Source organism: Phocoena sinus, chromosome 15 (assembly GCF_008692025.1).
Source record: "Phocoena sinus isolate mPhoSin1 chromosome 15, mPhoSin1.pri, whole genome shotgun sequence".
Classification (NCBI taxonomy): domain Eukaryota; kingdom Metazoa; phylum Chordata; class Mammalia; order Artiodactyla; family Phocoenidae; genus Phocoena; species Phocoena sinus.
Window position 1 is genome coordinate 635,715 of NC_045777.1, and position 14,646 is coordinate 650,360.

The following is a 14,646-nucleotide window of genomic DNA, read 5'->3' on the forward strand; positions in this document are numbered from 1 at the left end:
TGCTCGTCGCCCTGCTTTATCTCCTCTCCCGACAATTTTCGTCTCAGCCTCTCTCTCTCTCTCTCTCCTCTCCTGCCCTCCCTCCCCCAATCTGGAAAATCTTGCCTGCCCCCCAAGTGCCTTTAATCATGTCACTGCCCTTCTCGGGCCCCTTTCACGTCTGCTCTGTCTTTGGGGATGAGGTGGCTGACCCTGAAAGCAGGACTCAAGGTGAGGATACGCGGGAGCCCCCCGGCTCTCCGGCACGTTCTGTGGCTCCCCCCCGCCCCCCCGCTTCCTGCTCCCCCCTCCCTCCCCTCGTGTCCGTGTGTCCCTGCCTGTGACCCAGCGGCTTCCCCTGGGGGCCCCGGGCCGAGGCCCTGGGACAGAGGCCCTGCCTCTCCTGGATGCACACCTGTTAGCCAGGAAACAGGTGGCATTTCTGTTCCCTGACTGGAGCAGCCGTGAGCCCCTTTGTAGCGCCCAGTGCATAGTAGGTCTGCAGGAAATGAGCCTGCCACAGGACCCACGGCAGGGTGGGCCTGGCCCTGGGCTGCCTGGTGAGGGGACCCTGTCCCGTGAAGCACAGGTGGACGGGGTGGACGCAGGGACCCTCCCTCAGCTGCCGTGAGAGCCCCGGTCCTGGCTCAGGATGGGGGCGTGCCCCGTGGCTGTGTGGGCGTCAGACCAAGGCGTGGGGCTGGGGGCGGGGCAGGCGGGGGTCTCAGGCTGTGCTGCTCTGGGTGTGGCTCTGACCTGCCCTTTGACCCACCCCATTTCTGACTGCCCCCGCCCCTCCCATGCCTGGGGGAGCCCCTGTGCCCCAGCCGCTTTGCCCCTGTCCTGTGGCTCCCCTCTTCGTCGCGGGGGGCAGTGTGCCGTGTTCGGGTGCGTGTCTGTCCAGTCTGGTCTTGGTGAGTGTCCGTGGGCGCCTCTTCCACCCTCTCGAGCCCGGGCCCCCCGGGCTTGCCTGCCGGCAGTTCTGATGGGGTGAAGCTCCACTTGGCTGCTGTGGGCAGGAAACCCCAGCGCCAGCCTGGGACCCAGAGGCAAGGGGCTGGAGTTGGGGCTCCTCGCCCCCCCGAAGCAGAGGGGCAGTGCTCGGGGGGGGGGGCCAGGCCACCAGCAGCCCACCTCCCCCCGCTCTGTCCCACTCTCAGGCCGCGCTGTCTCATGCAGGAGCCGCTGGCCATGTGAGGCTGTTTAAGTTTTCGTTACAATTAAAGATAGTCACTGCGGTTAGAGAGCCTCTCCCCAGTCTCGTGTGCTTGGGAGCCAGGCGTGGGGCGGTCGCCTAGGAAACGGTGGGTGTGGCGGTGCTGGGCTGTGGGCAGGCCGAGCGCAGCGAAGCTGGTCAAGGTGGGGGCTTGGAAGACCCCACCCCGCTTGGTCCTCTTTCCCTGGGGAGGAGCCTCCAGGTGGGGCGGGGAGGGGCAGGCCTGGGGACCCCTGGGGGGAGCTGGCCATGGGGATCCAGTCTTTAGGGTCCTTATCTGTCCTACAGGCCCTGGTGGGACTGTGGCTGCCTCGGGGGTGCACTCTGGCAGAGAACATTTGCCCTAAATTTGAGGGGCTCCTGCTGGCGGGGGGTCCAAGTCCTGGGGAGGTCTGCCCCTGTGTGGGTGCGCTCGGTGGACAGCTGGACCCCAGCTCCCTCCACCCGGGGTCGACCTCTAGTTAGTTTTGTTCTACAACCCGAAGTGACTGGGGAAGGTCCCACTGGGGAAGCGCGCACGCTTGCAGGGGACTGCGTGCAGGGCGAGGCCGGGGCGGCCGAGCGAGGGCTCCTTGAGGAGACTTGACCTTGGCTTGCTGGCGTCAGTGGGGAGATCCTTGTCTGGACGCTGCCAGGGGCCGTCGGTGTTTACGTGAACGTGGAGACGCTGAACACGTTTGTGAGTCAAGACCGCTGGCCGCGTCTGGGTTCCTCAGGCACAGAGTTTGAGAACCAGGGTCTCAGAAGCAAAGGTGGGGGCAGAGAGCGAGGCCCCGGGGAAGTGAAGGGTTTCCTGAAGTTCTTGCTGGTTCTTCTCATTTTTGATTACAAGTTTTCAGGTTCTAGCGCAGAGCTGAGTCTTGGGCCTTTGGGGAGGTTCTTGGGCAGGGTGACCATGGGCAGCGTTTCCTGAAGAGCCGCCCGCAGGTCCGTCTCTGCCCTCAGCACGGGGTGGACTTCACCCGAGGCCCGACCTTGGCAGCCCTTTCAAGTCCAGGAGCCCCAAGCCCCCTTCTCCTTAGCTCCCCTCCAGGGAGGGGCAGCCACTGCCTTCTGGGTAAACCGAGGCCACTTCTGATCGGGCCGCTGGCTGGGTTGGTTTGTGAAGCCAAACTTGCACGTTTTTCCTCTGAAACGTGAGCTTTCTGGAATCCTGTCCCTCTAGAACCAGCACAGCCTCAGCCCATGTATTATTTTTGTTGTTGTTGGCATGAATACAGCAAAAAAAAAAAAAAATAATAATAATAATAATAATACATCTTTTGAAAGACGTGGCCCCAAACTGACGCTGGAAGGAAAAAGTATTTTTGGAGGAAAAAAGTGGGATTTTTTTTTTTTCTCTCCAAAAATAGGGACTACTTTTTTTCCAGGCCGACGGAGGACTTTATGCGCGGCTCCCTCGTTCTTCTTGCTGAGACGCGAACTCTGTAGCGGGTGCGGCTTGAGCACAGAGCCGCCCCGGGTGGTCGGTGCCTCGTGTCCCTGCGCCTCCTGCCCGCGCGCCCGGCCCAGGCTCCCTCTGGTCGCGTTGGGTCGCCGGCGCCCCCGGGACTAACTGTCCTCTCCTCATTTCCAGTAAAGGCAGACGGTGCACAGAGTCCCTGTGTGGATGCTGCCCAGGACACGCTAGGTACCTCAGACACGTCGCTCGGACGACCATTGCTGCACGGCTCTTGTCCCCCTCCCGCTCCAAGCACTTTGCTTATTAGAGGTTCTAGATGCGCCAGGGAGAGGCTGCCGCCCGCCCGGCCCCCCAGGCCCCGATTCTGATTGGCAGCTCGCCTCCCGGCCCCTTGGTGGAGCCCTAGGCCCCCTCTGGCTCCAGACGACCGACCGCCTGGGTGATGGTGGCTGTGGAGCTGTAACCCCTTTCCTTCTCCCCATGCCAAACGATGCCGTGCTCCAAGCAGGAGGGGGGCCGGCCAGGGGCTCTGAAAACCAGAAAGGGCGCCTTCAGGGGCCTGACTGCTCTCCCGCGAGCCTTTTTTCCATGGCTCGTCCATCTAGCACCTCTACTACGCACGGGAGGGCCGCTGCCCTCAACCCGGAGCCCGCCCGCCCGCCCGCCGGGAGGCAGCTCTGTCGCGTGTGTGCCCGCTCCCCGCGGTCCTGGCACACCAGACACACCGGAAAGCCAGAGGTCCATGGCTCCCCCTCCCACGTGCAGGCCTGGTTTAGGGCAGGCTGGAAACGGGTCGGTGAAAGGCCGCCCGATCTCTGCCCCACGGGCTCCCTGACTGCCGGCACGTCTCCTCTCTCTGTCCCCTATCTGCTCTCGGGGGTGTGGAAGCGTCTGTCCTCCTGCTTGCTCTGGGCCCCTCCTGCCCGCCCCTCCCTGCCCCGTGCGGCCCTGCAGGTGCATTCACCGGTCATCGTGTGCATGTGGTCCGTGATGGCCCCGGAAGCAGGGTGCCGAGCGGCGGGCATGGGGAGGGGCCGGGCAGCAGGGTCGGGGCTCCAGGGCGGCGGCATGCTTTTGCACATCTGCATCCGTGCATGCTCTGAATCCTTCTCGCCCTCGAGAGGGGCCCGGAGGGTCGCCTGCCGCCACCTGCCCGTGCTGCCTGTGCGTTCCTGACGTAAGGCACCGTGGGGGAGGCTCTTGCAGCCCCAGGAGGGGAGATCTGGGGCCCCGGCAGAAGCTGTCCCGCTTGCCCAGAGCTGGCGTCCAGGGTGCTTCTGGCCACAGGCTGGCCGGTCGGGTCGGGGGCTGTGATCAGGCTGCTTGGGAACCAGAAAGGCCAGAGGTGCCCGTAGCTGGGCCAGGAGTCCAGGCCTCACTTGGCCCTGCTGTGTGCGTCTCACGGACGTCACTTCGTCCCCGCCCCCCCGCCTTCCCTGGGCATCCCAGTCCAGCTGTGGGCCAGGCGGCTCTCTCTGGATGCCGGCTCCCTCCCCGCTGAGCGGGGCCGGCCGCTGTGCAGGCCAGGGTGCAGCCGAGCTCAGCGGGGCCCCCGCTCGACTGTCCCTGTTGATGGCTGGCGCCACTTGTTGGGAACTTTGCCCTGGGGAGGGTAGCAGGCAGGGGAGGGGGAGGAGAGGCTGGGCCTCGCTTTCTCCCCAGACCCTCCTGAGCTTGGGCCTGGCCCCGTGTCAGTGCCCCTCACTTGGAGGGTGGGCTGGCCCGTGCTCTTTCCTGGGGGCGGGCTGCCGGAGCCCCGTCCCGCGCGTGCTTCTGTCCTTGGCTTGTGAGGTGACGGAGGGTCTCTCTCGACACCTGCAGGACCGTCGGCGTTCGGGCACCTGGAGTTGAGGCGGGCCTGGGGTGGCTGGGGGCTGCGTGCCTGTGAGCCCTGAGCTGTGATGACCGTGGAAGTCCAGACAGCCACCCGTGGCCTCCTCCAGCAGGGCACCCCTCCCCGGTCTGAGCAGTCTGAGAGCCAGGGGCGGCAGGGCCAGGCCAAGGCCAGGGAAGGCTCCTTCCTGGGGCTCTGTCATCGCGGTCAGCCGCGTGGGCCCAAGTTCTGGGGGCCCCTGTGGTGCACGGGCCAGCAGGCCCGGCAGGGGTCCCCAGCAGTCCTGGCTCGGTGGGGCCCTCGTTTCACGGTCTCCCTGGACCAGCTGGTGGCCTCCTTCGGGAACAAAGGAAGGACAGGGTTATCTTCGTAGCAGCCTCCATAGCCTGGCTCTGCTACCTCTCGGTCCCCGCCCCTGTCTGGGCCTCGTGCCGGGCACAGCAGTTACGGGCTTGCAGACACCCCGGCTCCTGTGTTCATGGGGTCTCTGGAGGAGCCACCCCGCTGAGTGGGCTCCATGCCTCGGGCCTGAGAACTAGCACAGACGGTCTTGGCTGCCTGGGGGCTGGTGGGCAGGGGCAGGGGCACCGGCCTGGACCACAGTGTGCGGGCTGGCTGGACCAGGCCACGGGCTGCTTCTTGTCCATGGTGGGTCATTTCTGCGCCGTCTGACGACGTGTCTCTGCTGTGGGTCCCCTTCGGGCCGATGGAAGCAGCTGACCTGGGCCATCTGCGGTGGGGCTGGCGCTGTCTGAGGGATTAGCTGGTGGTGGGAGCTTCCCAGCGACAGCAGAGGCCCTGCCAGACACCCATGCGGGCTGGTCCCAGGCCCCAGGGCGGCGCAGAGCCCCCTCGGGAGGTTCTGAGTGTGGCCCCTGAGTGTGGTGGCGTGAGTGGGTTCATGGGGGCCTCACTCTCCTCCTGGACAGATGGTGGAAACTGTCCACGGGAGGAAATGAGTGGCTGCCTGGCCCCGGGCCTGACCTCACCCTGACCAGAGACCACCCTTGTCTCCTGCCTGCTGCCTGGAGGGTGTTAGAACCAACAAACGTGGGGTGTCAGACCCGTCTCCATGGTTACCAAGAGACGGGGGCAACGAGGCCCAAAGACCCTCACGGGGCTGTGGCTGTACGGCCGTGGTCGCCCCCTGTCTGCGGCCTCGGGCCGGGGCTCGGCCGGCGCCCGTAGCATCCCTCCGGAAGTGTGGACGTTCCGTTCCTGGCCGTGTCCTGGTGGGGGGTGGAGCCTGTGCGCCCTGGGTGGAGGGGAGGTGGGCAGACCCTGGCCCTCGTGCTGCTCTCCATGCTCCCCGCCCCCCGACCTGTTTCGCCAGGCAAGCTCCCTGGGGTTCGGCCGAGGGGCCCGGGGGCCAGCTGCAGACCTCACCCTCCTGACCTGGGGCAGTTACGGGGGTGGAGGGCAGGCACGGTAACTGCTGGAGTGGCCGGGGGCCCTCAGGAGGTGCCCAGGGAAGAGCTGTCATTGCCCAGGGCATTTGAAGAGGGAGCCCTGGTTGACAGTGTGGCGAGGTCTCAGGCACATTTTTTTTTTTTTTTTTTTTTTTGCGGTACGCGGGCCTCTCACTGTTGTGGCCCCTCCCGCTGCGGAGCACAGGCTCCGGACGTGCAGGCCCAGCGGCCATGGCTCACGGGCCCAGCCGCTCCGCGGCTTGAGGGATCCTCCCGGACCAGGGCACGAACACTTGTCCCCTGCATCGGTAGGCGGGCTCTCAACCACTGCGCCACCAGGGAAGCCCTCAGGCACCTTTTGGCGGTAGCTGAAGGGGATTTCAGAGTCCACTGACCACTCCCCGGCCAGGCTGAGTGCTGAGCGGGCCCCGGAGAGCCTGTGGTGGAGCTGACCTGTCCCCGCTCGCCCTAGCGACCCTCCCGCCCCGGCCCGTGCTCCATCCCACGGCCAGGGCACCCCGTCCACCCACCAGGAGCCAGCGGGAGCGAGTGTTCTTTGCAGAGTGACCTCTCTTGCTGTCTTTCTGTGTGTCTGTCCGTCTGTCGGTTCTCGCGGGAGCAGTCAGAAGGTCAGTTTGAAAGACCGTGTCTTCTCCAGCCCCCGTGGCGTGGCTGCCAAGGGCAAGGGGTCCCCTCAGGCCCAGACCGTCCGGCGGTCGCCCAGCGCCGACCAGAGCCTGGAGGACAGCCCAAGCAAGGTGCCCAAGAGCTGGAGCTTCGGAGAGCGCGGCCGCGCGCGGCAGGCCTTCCGCGCCAGGGGCGCCGCTTCCCGGCAGAACTCGGAAGGTAGGTCGGGCAGCCCTCGAGTTGGGGTTTGTTGTCCTGGAGCTCCATGCGATGGGGCCACACGGGCTTGTCCTCTTGCGTCGGGCTCTGCTCCCAGAGCTCTGTGTTTGCCAGGCCCACCCGTGGAGCTGGTGCCGGCGCGTCACTGCTTTTACGGCTGACGTTCCCCGAGTACTCTGTGTGGACGTATCCCACTTTGTCCTTCTGTCTGTGCACAGGGGTGCCCTCTTACACCCTTGTGGTGGCTGCTCCCTGAGGAGCACAGTGGAGGGAAGCAGGCTGGAAAAGCAGGACGGGGGCGGGCTGGAGTGTGGGTGTGCCCGGCGGAGGCCCCCTCGGACACGCGTGCGCTGCGGGGCCGGAACACTAGCTCCCTCCATCCCGGGGGTGGCCCAGCCCCTCACGGGCTGTGTCCTTCCACCCAGAAGCAAGTCTCCCAGGGGAGGACATTGTGGACGACAACAAGAGCTGCAACTGCGAGTTTGTGACGGAGGATCTGACCCCGGGCCTCAAAGTCAGCATCAGGGCCGTGTGGTGAGGACCCGGCGGGCTCCCTCGCAGAGTCGTCCACAGACGCGGGGCCTTGGGGGGCTGGTGTGAGGGCCTGCGCTCGGGAGGGATGCCTCGCGGCCGACACCCCTTCAGTCTGGCCCCCGCGGCTCACGAGGCACTCGCCGTCCCGGCCATCGCCTGCGTCCCAGGTGCCAGGTGCCCAAGGCTGCTAGTAGACGGCTGGGAGCTGCCGCGGCACAGGGGTTTCTGGGTGGACACGGGTCCTCCGCGCAGCGGGGCCCAAGTGTGGCTGGGGTACGAGACAGGTGGGTGGCCCAGATGACAGGGCCGAGTCATCCAGCAGACATTCTCGGAGATGCTGGGCGGGCCAAGGCGGGTGGACGCTGGGGGGCTGCCTTCGGTGGTCTCTGCCCAGGGCTCACAGCCTGCCGACCACCCCCTCCAGCGTCATGCGGTTCCTGGTGTCCAAGCGCAAGTTCAAGGAGAGCCTACGGCCCTACGACGTGATGGACGTGATTGAGCAGTACTCGGCTGGCCACCTGGACATGCTATCCCGCATCAAAAACCTGCAGTCCAGGCAAGAGCGCCTCCCCTGCCTGCCTGGCCCCGGGGGCGTGGAGCGGGGTCCTCCGGCCAAAGCCGGGTGGGGTCAGGGGCAGGGGCGCGGCTCAGCTGCACACGCCTGCCAGAGGCGGGGCGACGCGCTCTGGGCGCAGCGGCCGGCCCTGCCAGCTGCCACATCTGGGCCCCTCCTCTCCGGCCCCGCGTGGGCTTTCTCCCGTGCCCTGGTGTGGTCTGTTTTTAACCTTTCTGTTGTCTCTCTCCTCTCCTGCCCGTGCCGCGATGGGCGAGCGTGTGTCGTGCGTGAACGCACGTGTCCAGGCCCCGGGTGCACGTGTGCGTGCACGTGTGTGTACAAGTGCATGCACGCGCATGTGTCTGCGTGCTGTGCCACGTGTGTCGTGTGTCCACGCACGCATGTTGCCCACGTGTGCCCGTGTGTGTGGGGGAGGGGAGTTAGTTCTGTTGAGAGGTGAAGGTGCAGGTTTCCGTGGGCCCTTCAGGCAGCAGCTAGGCCACGTGGCACCTCTTCCTCCAGAACGGAGGACTGGTCGCCCCTCCCCAGCGCACAGACGGATTCCCACGGCCGGAGCAGGCGGTGGGGCTGGACACGTGCCTGGTGGGCCGCAGCCGGGCACACGCGGGCGCTGCCATCTCTGGCCCCATGTGAGCACCGGCTTGCTCACCCCAGGAGTCAGCTGTGCACACGTGTATACAGACACAGCAAGGACCCAGGACGTGCACACACAGACCCATGTCCACTCCCACGTGCCCACGTGTGCCGGCACACGTGTGTACACGCATAGCCATGCTCTAAGCCTTGTGCTCACACGTGTGTCCTATAGGACCGACACACACACACCGAGTACGCGTGTGCTCGTAGGCGCGCACCGTCCACACGCAGACGAGCGGGCGCACACGCGTGTGTCTGGTGCCTGGGAGGAGGCCCGTGGCTGTCGTGGGTCTCTCCCGGAATGGACCCCGCCTTCCTGCCGGTCAGGCCCCTCTTGGGGTCCCTCCAGTGAGGTGGCTGCCGGTTCTCTGGCCCTGAAGCCCAGGCCCTGGCCGTGGGGGGTCTGGGTCGTTGGGGCAGTCCTGGGGGTCAGCCCAGATCCCAGCCCCGTGGCGGGTGGCGTCTCCCCGCCCTGCTCAGAACCCTCTGGGCCTCCGGCCGCTCCCGTGGGGTGAGGCCAGGGCACGACCCCTCCCTGTCCCCAGGCTCAGGCCGGGAGGCCATCTGCTCAGCGGCCTCCTTGAGCATCGGGTAGACCTGTGTGTTTGCGGGAACACGCGTGCAGTTGTGCACGTGTAAGTAATGTGCGAGGGCGTGCACGTGTATACACGTGTGTGCAGACTTGAGGGTGTGTACATGTGCGCAAGCGTGCATGTGTCCACGTGTGTGTGCGGGTGTGAGCACACGCGTGTGCATGAGAGGCCACCCTGGCTCTTGACGGCCGGCCCGCCGCCACTCATGGTAGCAGTTTTTTTTCACGAGGCTCTTCTGTCCTAGGCCGTCCCCTCTCCCTCCCCTTCTGTCTGGAAAACAGACGAGACAAACAGACCCCCGCAGGAACCAGATGTCTGTCGCTTGCTGGCAGGGCCTTGGTGTCTTTCCCGGGGCCCTTTGGCACTTTGCTGCCAGCTGCCAGTGTCCTTGGACGTGCACCCTTGCCCGGGCAGACGGTGCGCCGCGAGCTCGTGGCCTCACCCAGTGCTCGCTTGACCGCATCTGGGGTCACGGGAGCGCAGTGTCCCTGCGTCCCGTTTGTAAGAAAGGTCACGGCTGCTCTCAGCGGGTCATTCGTTCTGTCTCTGCAAGTTTCCGGCTGCCTCCCCTTTCATGTTGCTTCACGATGCATTTTCCTGGTGTCTCTTTTCTTGTTTACTCGCCAGGATAGATATGATTGTGGGCCCCCCACCCCCTTCAACTCCCCGGCACAAGAAGTACCCCACCAAAGGACCCACGGCCCCTCCGAGAGAGTCACCCCAGTACTCACCTAGGTCAGGATGCCGAGCCTCCCGCTTGTCTCTGTGGAATGGCCAGCCCCCTTCGCTCCAGCCACATGACGGCAGCACCTGCTCTGCTCGACGGGACGGAGGGGCTGTTTCTCTGTCCCTGACAAAACGACGTCCTCTGCAGGCCTGGCGGGCTGGGTTAGGGTGCCCTTGAGCTGCTCCTCTTGGCGGGGTCCTGGGGAGGCTGTCTGGGGGGCTCCTTTCCACCGACCCCTGTGTGGCGTCCGCTGGGGGTGGGGGCTCCCTGGGCAGAAGAGGGCGGCAGCCCCCCAAGGATCAGGTGCATTTAGACGTGGGGCCCTGCCCCAGCACCGCCTCAGAGCCCTGCCACCACCTGCCGGTGGGTCGACCTGGGCTGCCGTGTGGACTGAGCAGGTCCTGGCGGGAGCCCAGCTCCCGGGGAGTCCCCAGAGCTTTGGGGGCTCTATTTCCGGTTTTCACCATGGTCAGAGTTATTGAAGAAGACGATCCCAGCCGGTGGGCAGAGTGGGGGGCAGGCAGTGAGGCGGTGAGCCAGCAGAAGCAGGCTGGTTGGTGAGGAATTCAGACTCCCCCAGAGCATGGAGATGATGGCTGCGACCCGCCCCCCAGCAGGTCTGGGAGAGCAGAGCCCAGGGCAAGGATGTGGGGTGAGGGCGGACACGCCCGGCCGAGTAGGCAGAGGGGCCCAGGGGCGTCCCGGAGGCCGGCAGGGATGCTGGCAGCTGGGCCATTGGAGTGACTGGGGGCGCCCGACCCTTGTGTGCCCAGGTTTCTGTGCGTGAGGCCGAGGGTCAGTGTGTGCTGGGCATCTCAGCCTGGCGGCTCTCCCACGAGAAAGGAATTTCCTGGGGAGCAGGCCTGACCCCGGGCAGCCCAGACAGTGTTTGCCGCGTCCCCCGCTCTGCCCGTGTCCTCCAGCCCCAAGGAAGCTGTACCCTGAGACAGAAGCCCACCCTCCCGGGCATTGCTGCAGGGCACAGGGGCTGGGCGTTCAGAGCCACGGGCTGGGAAGGCCCTGCCAGCCCTTAGAGCCCCGCAGGCCTCCCGGACCACTGCAGACAGATGCCCACAGAGGAGCCAGAAGGACGGGTTGAGCCCGAGGCCCAGGGGAGGGGGTGGCACAGGCTCCACGGAAGACCCGCCGGGGGCAGCTCCAGGCTGACCCTGGGCCGAGGCTCCCAGGGGAGAGGCCGGGAGGGCGGCCCGTCATGTGGCAGGGGTGAAGGCGCTGAGCACCCGTGCCTGGACTGTGTGGACGCGTGGAGCGCCAGACAACCCTCCTCCCGCTCTGTCCCCACTGGCGTCTGCTGGGAGCCCGAGGGCCCCACGTCCGCCCTGCCACCGCATGATCGAGCATGACACCCCGCGGAGCATGAGAGGCTGCCCCGCGGCCGACGCGAAGCCTGATCCCCGCCTGCTTTCTGCGACAGCAAGGACAGAGCGCCCTGAGCCCCGACAGGCAGTTAGGGCCGTGCTGTGGGCGAGGACGGCAGCCGAGCAGGCTGGCAGCTCCCGTGACGCTGCTTGCGGAGTAGGAGCTGGCGCCCCTCCCCACTCGGGAGCTTGGGTGGCGCACTTCGTGCATGAGGCTCCAGAGAAGCGGCGGGGCTGTGTGGCCTGCGCCTGGGTGGCTGTCCCGCCCAGCTGCACCCTGGCCCTGGTGCATTTGCCCAGCGTCCACGTGGCTGCACTTCTGGGGCTCAGGGTGTCGGGAGCCCACCCTGCCACTCCCAAGGTCCCTTCCGAGCCCCTCAGTGGCCCTTCCCGTTCAGCACAGGGGACAGGGGACGCCGCATGGGTCAAGCAGAAGGCCCCCTCCCTGAAGGAGGCCTCCTTCCCCTCTTGTTGGCATTCGTGACTGATGGCCTCGTTTGGGGTCACCTCAGCTGCGTCCTGCTTCTCCCACATGCGTGTGCACACACAGGCCCACGCACTCTCACACAAGTGCACGCAGAGGCATGCACGGACCCCCTCTCCGGTTGCCAGTGGCTCTGTCTGTCCCCTCCTCTGGTTGTGCGTTGTGGTTTCCTGTGTTGGTCTGCGTCCCCTCCCCCGTCCGGCGCATGGCGCGAAGTCCTCACGCCCCCCCCTGCTTCTGTGGTTCCCGCTGCAGACGTTTAACTCCGTCCCCTCCAGACCCCGGGTGGGCAGGGGCCTCGGCGGCACGTTATCCAGGAGCAGAGCTCGGGGGTGGGGGCGGGTGAGCCGAGGGGTGCTTGGCCCCAACTCCCTTCTCTTTACCCCTTGCTAATGTGCCAGCCCCACTGGAATGGAACGGTTGGGGGACAGGCCCCGAGGGCAGCGGAGGGCAGGACGAGGGCCAGGCGCCCGGGGTCCATCTGTCCTGGTTCCTCGCTGCCCCCCGGTCGGCTCTGGATTCAGCCCGGAGCCTGGATCTGGTGGCTGCGGCCTGGCCCAGGAGGAGAGGGCCGCGGGCTCCGCCGCTTCCACCTGAACTCACGCTGGGGACGGGGTCTCTTCCCGGCAGAGTGGACCAAATCGTGGGGCGTGGCCCGGCCATAGCAGACAAAGACCGAGGCAAGGGCCCGGCTGAGGCAGAGCTGCCCGAGGACCCCAGCATGATGGGACGGCTGGGGAAGGTGGAGAAGCAGGTGGGAGAGTCTGGGGGTCCTGGGGTGTCAGCACAGACGCTGCGGGGGAGAGCTCAAGCTTTGGGGGGAGGGAGGGCTGCTGTGTTTGGACCCTGGGCCCCCAGGAGCACCCCCCGGGCCTGGGGCACTTCCCTGACGGGAGCTGAGGAAAGGAATGGCCAGTTCTTACCCTCTGTAGAGTTTGCTCTGAGGGGTGAACCCACAGCGGACACAGGGCGGCCCAGACAAGCAGGAGGGTCCGTGTTTGAAGTCCTGAGGCCACACACACTGACGGGTGGGGTCAGAGGCTGAGCTGCTGTGGGGGGTCTGCCCTCCATTGCCTCTGCACCTCTGTGGGAAACATCCTGGGCCGCCCCCCCTTTTTTTTGGGGGAGCAGCCCAGTTCCCCCCCCTCCGGAGAGCAGCCCAGTTTCCCACCCCCGGGGAGCAGCAGGGCCCCCCCCGGGGAGCAGCCCAGCATGGCCTAGCAGCCCCTCCTGCAGGTCCTGTCCATGGAGAAGAAGCTGGATTTCCTGGTGAACATCTACACGCAGCGCATGGGCGTCCCCCCGACGGAGACCGAGGCCTACTTCGGGGCCAAGGAGCCAGAGCCGGCGCCGCCATACCACAGCCCCGAGGACAGCCGGGACCACGGCGGCAGGAACGGCTGCATCATCAAGCTCATCGGCTCCACCAGCGCCACGGGCCCGAAGAACTTCTCGGCACCCCCAGCCGCGCCCCCCGCCCCGTGCCCGCCCTCCACCTCGTGGCAGCAGCAGTGCCACCCGCGCCAGGGCCACGGCACCTCACCCGTGGGGGACCGCGGCTCGCTGGTGCGCATCCCGCCGCCACCCGCCCACGAGCGGTCCCTGTCCGCCTACAGCGGGGGCCACCGGGCCAGCACGGAGCTCCTGAGGTCGGAGGACGGCCCGGCCTGCAGGCCCCACGAGGGCGCCCTGCGGGACAGCGACACGTCCATCTCCATCCCGTCCGTAGACCACGAGGAGCTGGAACGCTCCTTCAGCGGCTTCAGCATCTCCCAGTCCAAGGAGAACCTGGACGCCCTCAACAGCTGCTACGCCGCCGCGCCGTGCGCCACAGTCAGGCCCTACATCGCGGAGGGCGAGTCGGACACGGACTCGGACCTCTGCACCCCCTGCGGGCCCCCGCCGCGCTCGGCCACGGGCGAGGGCCCCTTCGGCGACGTGGGCTGGGCCGGGCCACGGAAATGAGGCCGCCCGCCGGCCTGCCCCTGACTCCTGGCCTCCCGGGCTCGAGGCGGACCCTCCGGGGCCCTTTGCGTAGAGCAGCGCAGCGCGGGTGCCCGTGCGGGGTGCTGGGCAGGCGCGGCCCTTGGTCTCGCACTGAAGGTCGGCAGAAATTCTTCTCCAGCGAGGGGCAGCCCGGCTGGCAGACTCTGCAGACCGCTGGCCTGGGCGTGACAGAGGCCAGGGTCAAGGCTGAGGACGGGTCCCTGGCGGCTGGGTCGAGGCGTGGGCTGGGAGCAGGGCCGGGTGAGGGTGGCAGCGAGGGGCAGGCCTGTCTTGTGAGGATCGGTGGCCCTGAGGCCTGGGTGGGCGGTGGCTGGCCCCTCGGGCGTGGCTTGTCTCCGCCCCCCCTTCCTGTCCTGCCCCATCTGTCTTGGGTGCCCACCCAGAGCTTCTGGTCAGTGTCGCCCTCCTTCCCATGGGTTCTGAGTGTCCTGTGATGGGAGTCGGCCCCAAGTCCAATACCCTGGCCTGCAGGGGGCAGGGTGGCGAGGCTTGGGACCACCCCAGAGCAGAGCAACCCTCAGACCTCCTGAACCTGGCTCTTGTGGGGAGGGGCCCGCTCCACGGCTCCTGGAAGGGGGCTCTTGGGGGCTCCCTTCCGGATGTGGAAGATGGTGGGTGTGCCCCCGTGTCCTCTCCCCTCTGCCCTGGCCGGGTGCTGGTCACCAGGCTGTGGCCAGCACTGCTATATGGACCTGCCTGTGGGGAGAGGTGCTGGGAGGCTGGGGCACTGCCCCACACTGGGCTTGTGCTCTGGGGTTCTGGGCCGGGCTGGTTGTGGTGAGCAGATGTGCACGCTGTCTTCCCCTGGGCACCCTGCCTCGCCCGTCTCCCATCAGCCCCTGCCGGGGCCCGGGCTGGACAGTGCCGCAGCCATCGGGGAAATCTTCAGTAGGGCGACCCCCGCCGTCCAGAGGCGAAGGCAGCTCTGTCTTGTAGGCGTCTCTCCTGTCCCCGCGGAGCTGGCCGTCCCCCACCTGCTCTCCTCCACTGACCGGCCCCTTGGCTGTGACCTCTTGCTGTCTT

At 66.8% G+C, this 14,646-nt stretch overlaps 1 protein-coding gene across 4 annotated transcripts in view; it reads left to right on the forward strand.

The window, feature by feature from the left end:
• Positions 1-13,581, forward strand: part of KCNQ2 (potassium voltage-gated channel subfamily Q member 2) — a 49,501-nt gene extending 35,920 nt beyond the window's left edge. For 2 of the 4 annotated variants that reach the window (XM_032605662.1, XM_032605663.1), the window contains 5 exons: positions 6,463-6,686; positions 7,112-7,220; positions 7,645-7,776; positions 12,247-12,370; positions 12,853-13,581. In XM_032605662.1, coding sequence (XP_032461553.1) covers positions 6,463-6,686; positions 7,112-7,220; positions 7,645-7,776; positions 12,247-12,370; positions 12,853-13,581 — 1,318 coding nt within the window. Of the gene's footprint in view, positions 1-2,771; positions 2,826-6,462; positions 6,687-7,111; positions 7,221-7,644; positions 7,777-12,246; positions 12,371-12,852 lie in introns of all 4 variants that reach the window. The other 2 variants (XM_032605660.1, XM_032605664.1) reach the window with 2 other exon arrangements.
• Positions 13,582-14,646: the final 1,065 nt, after the last annotated feature.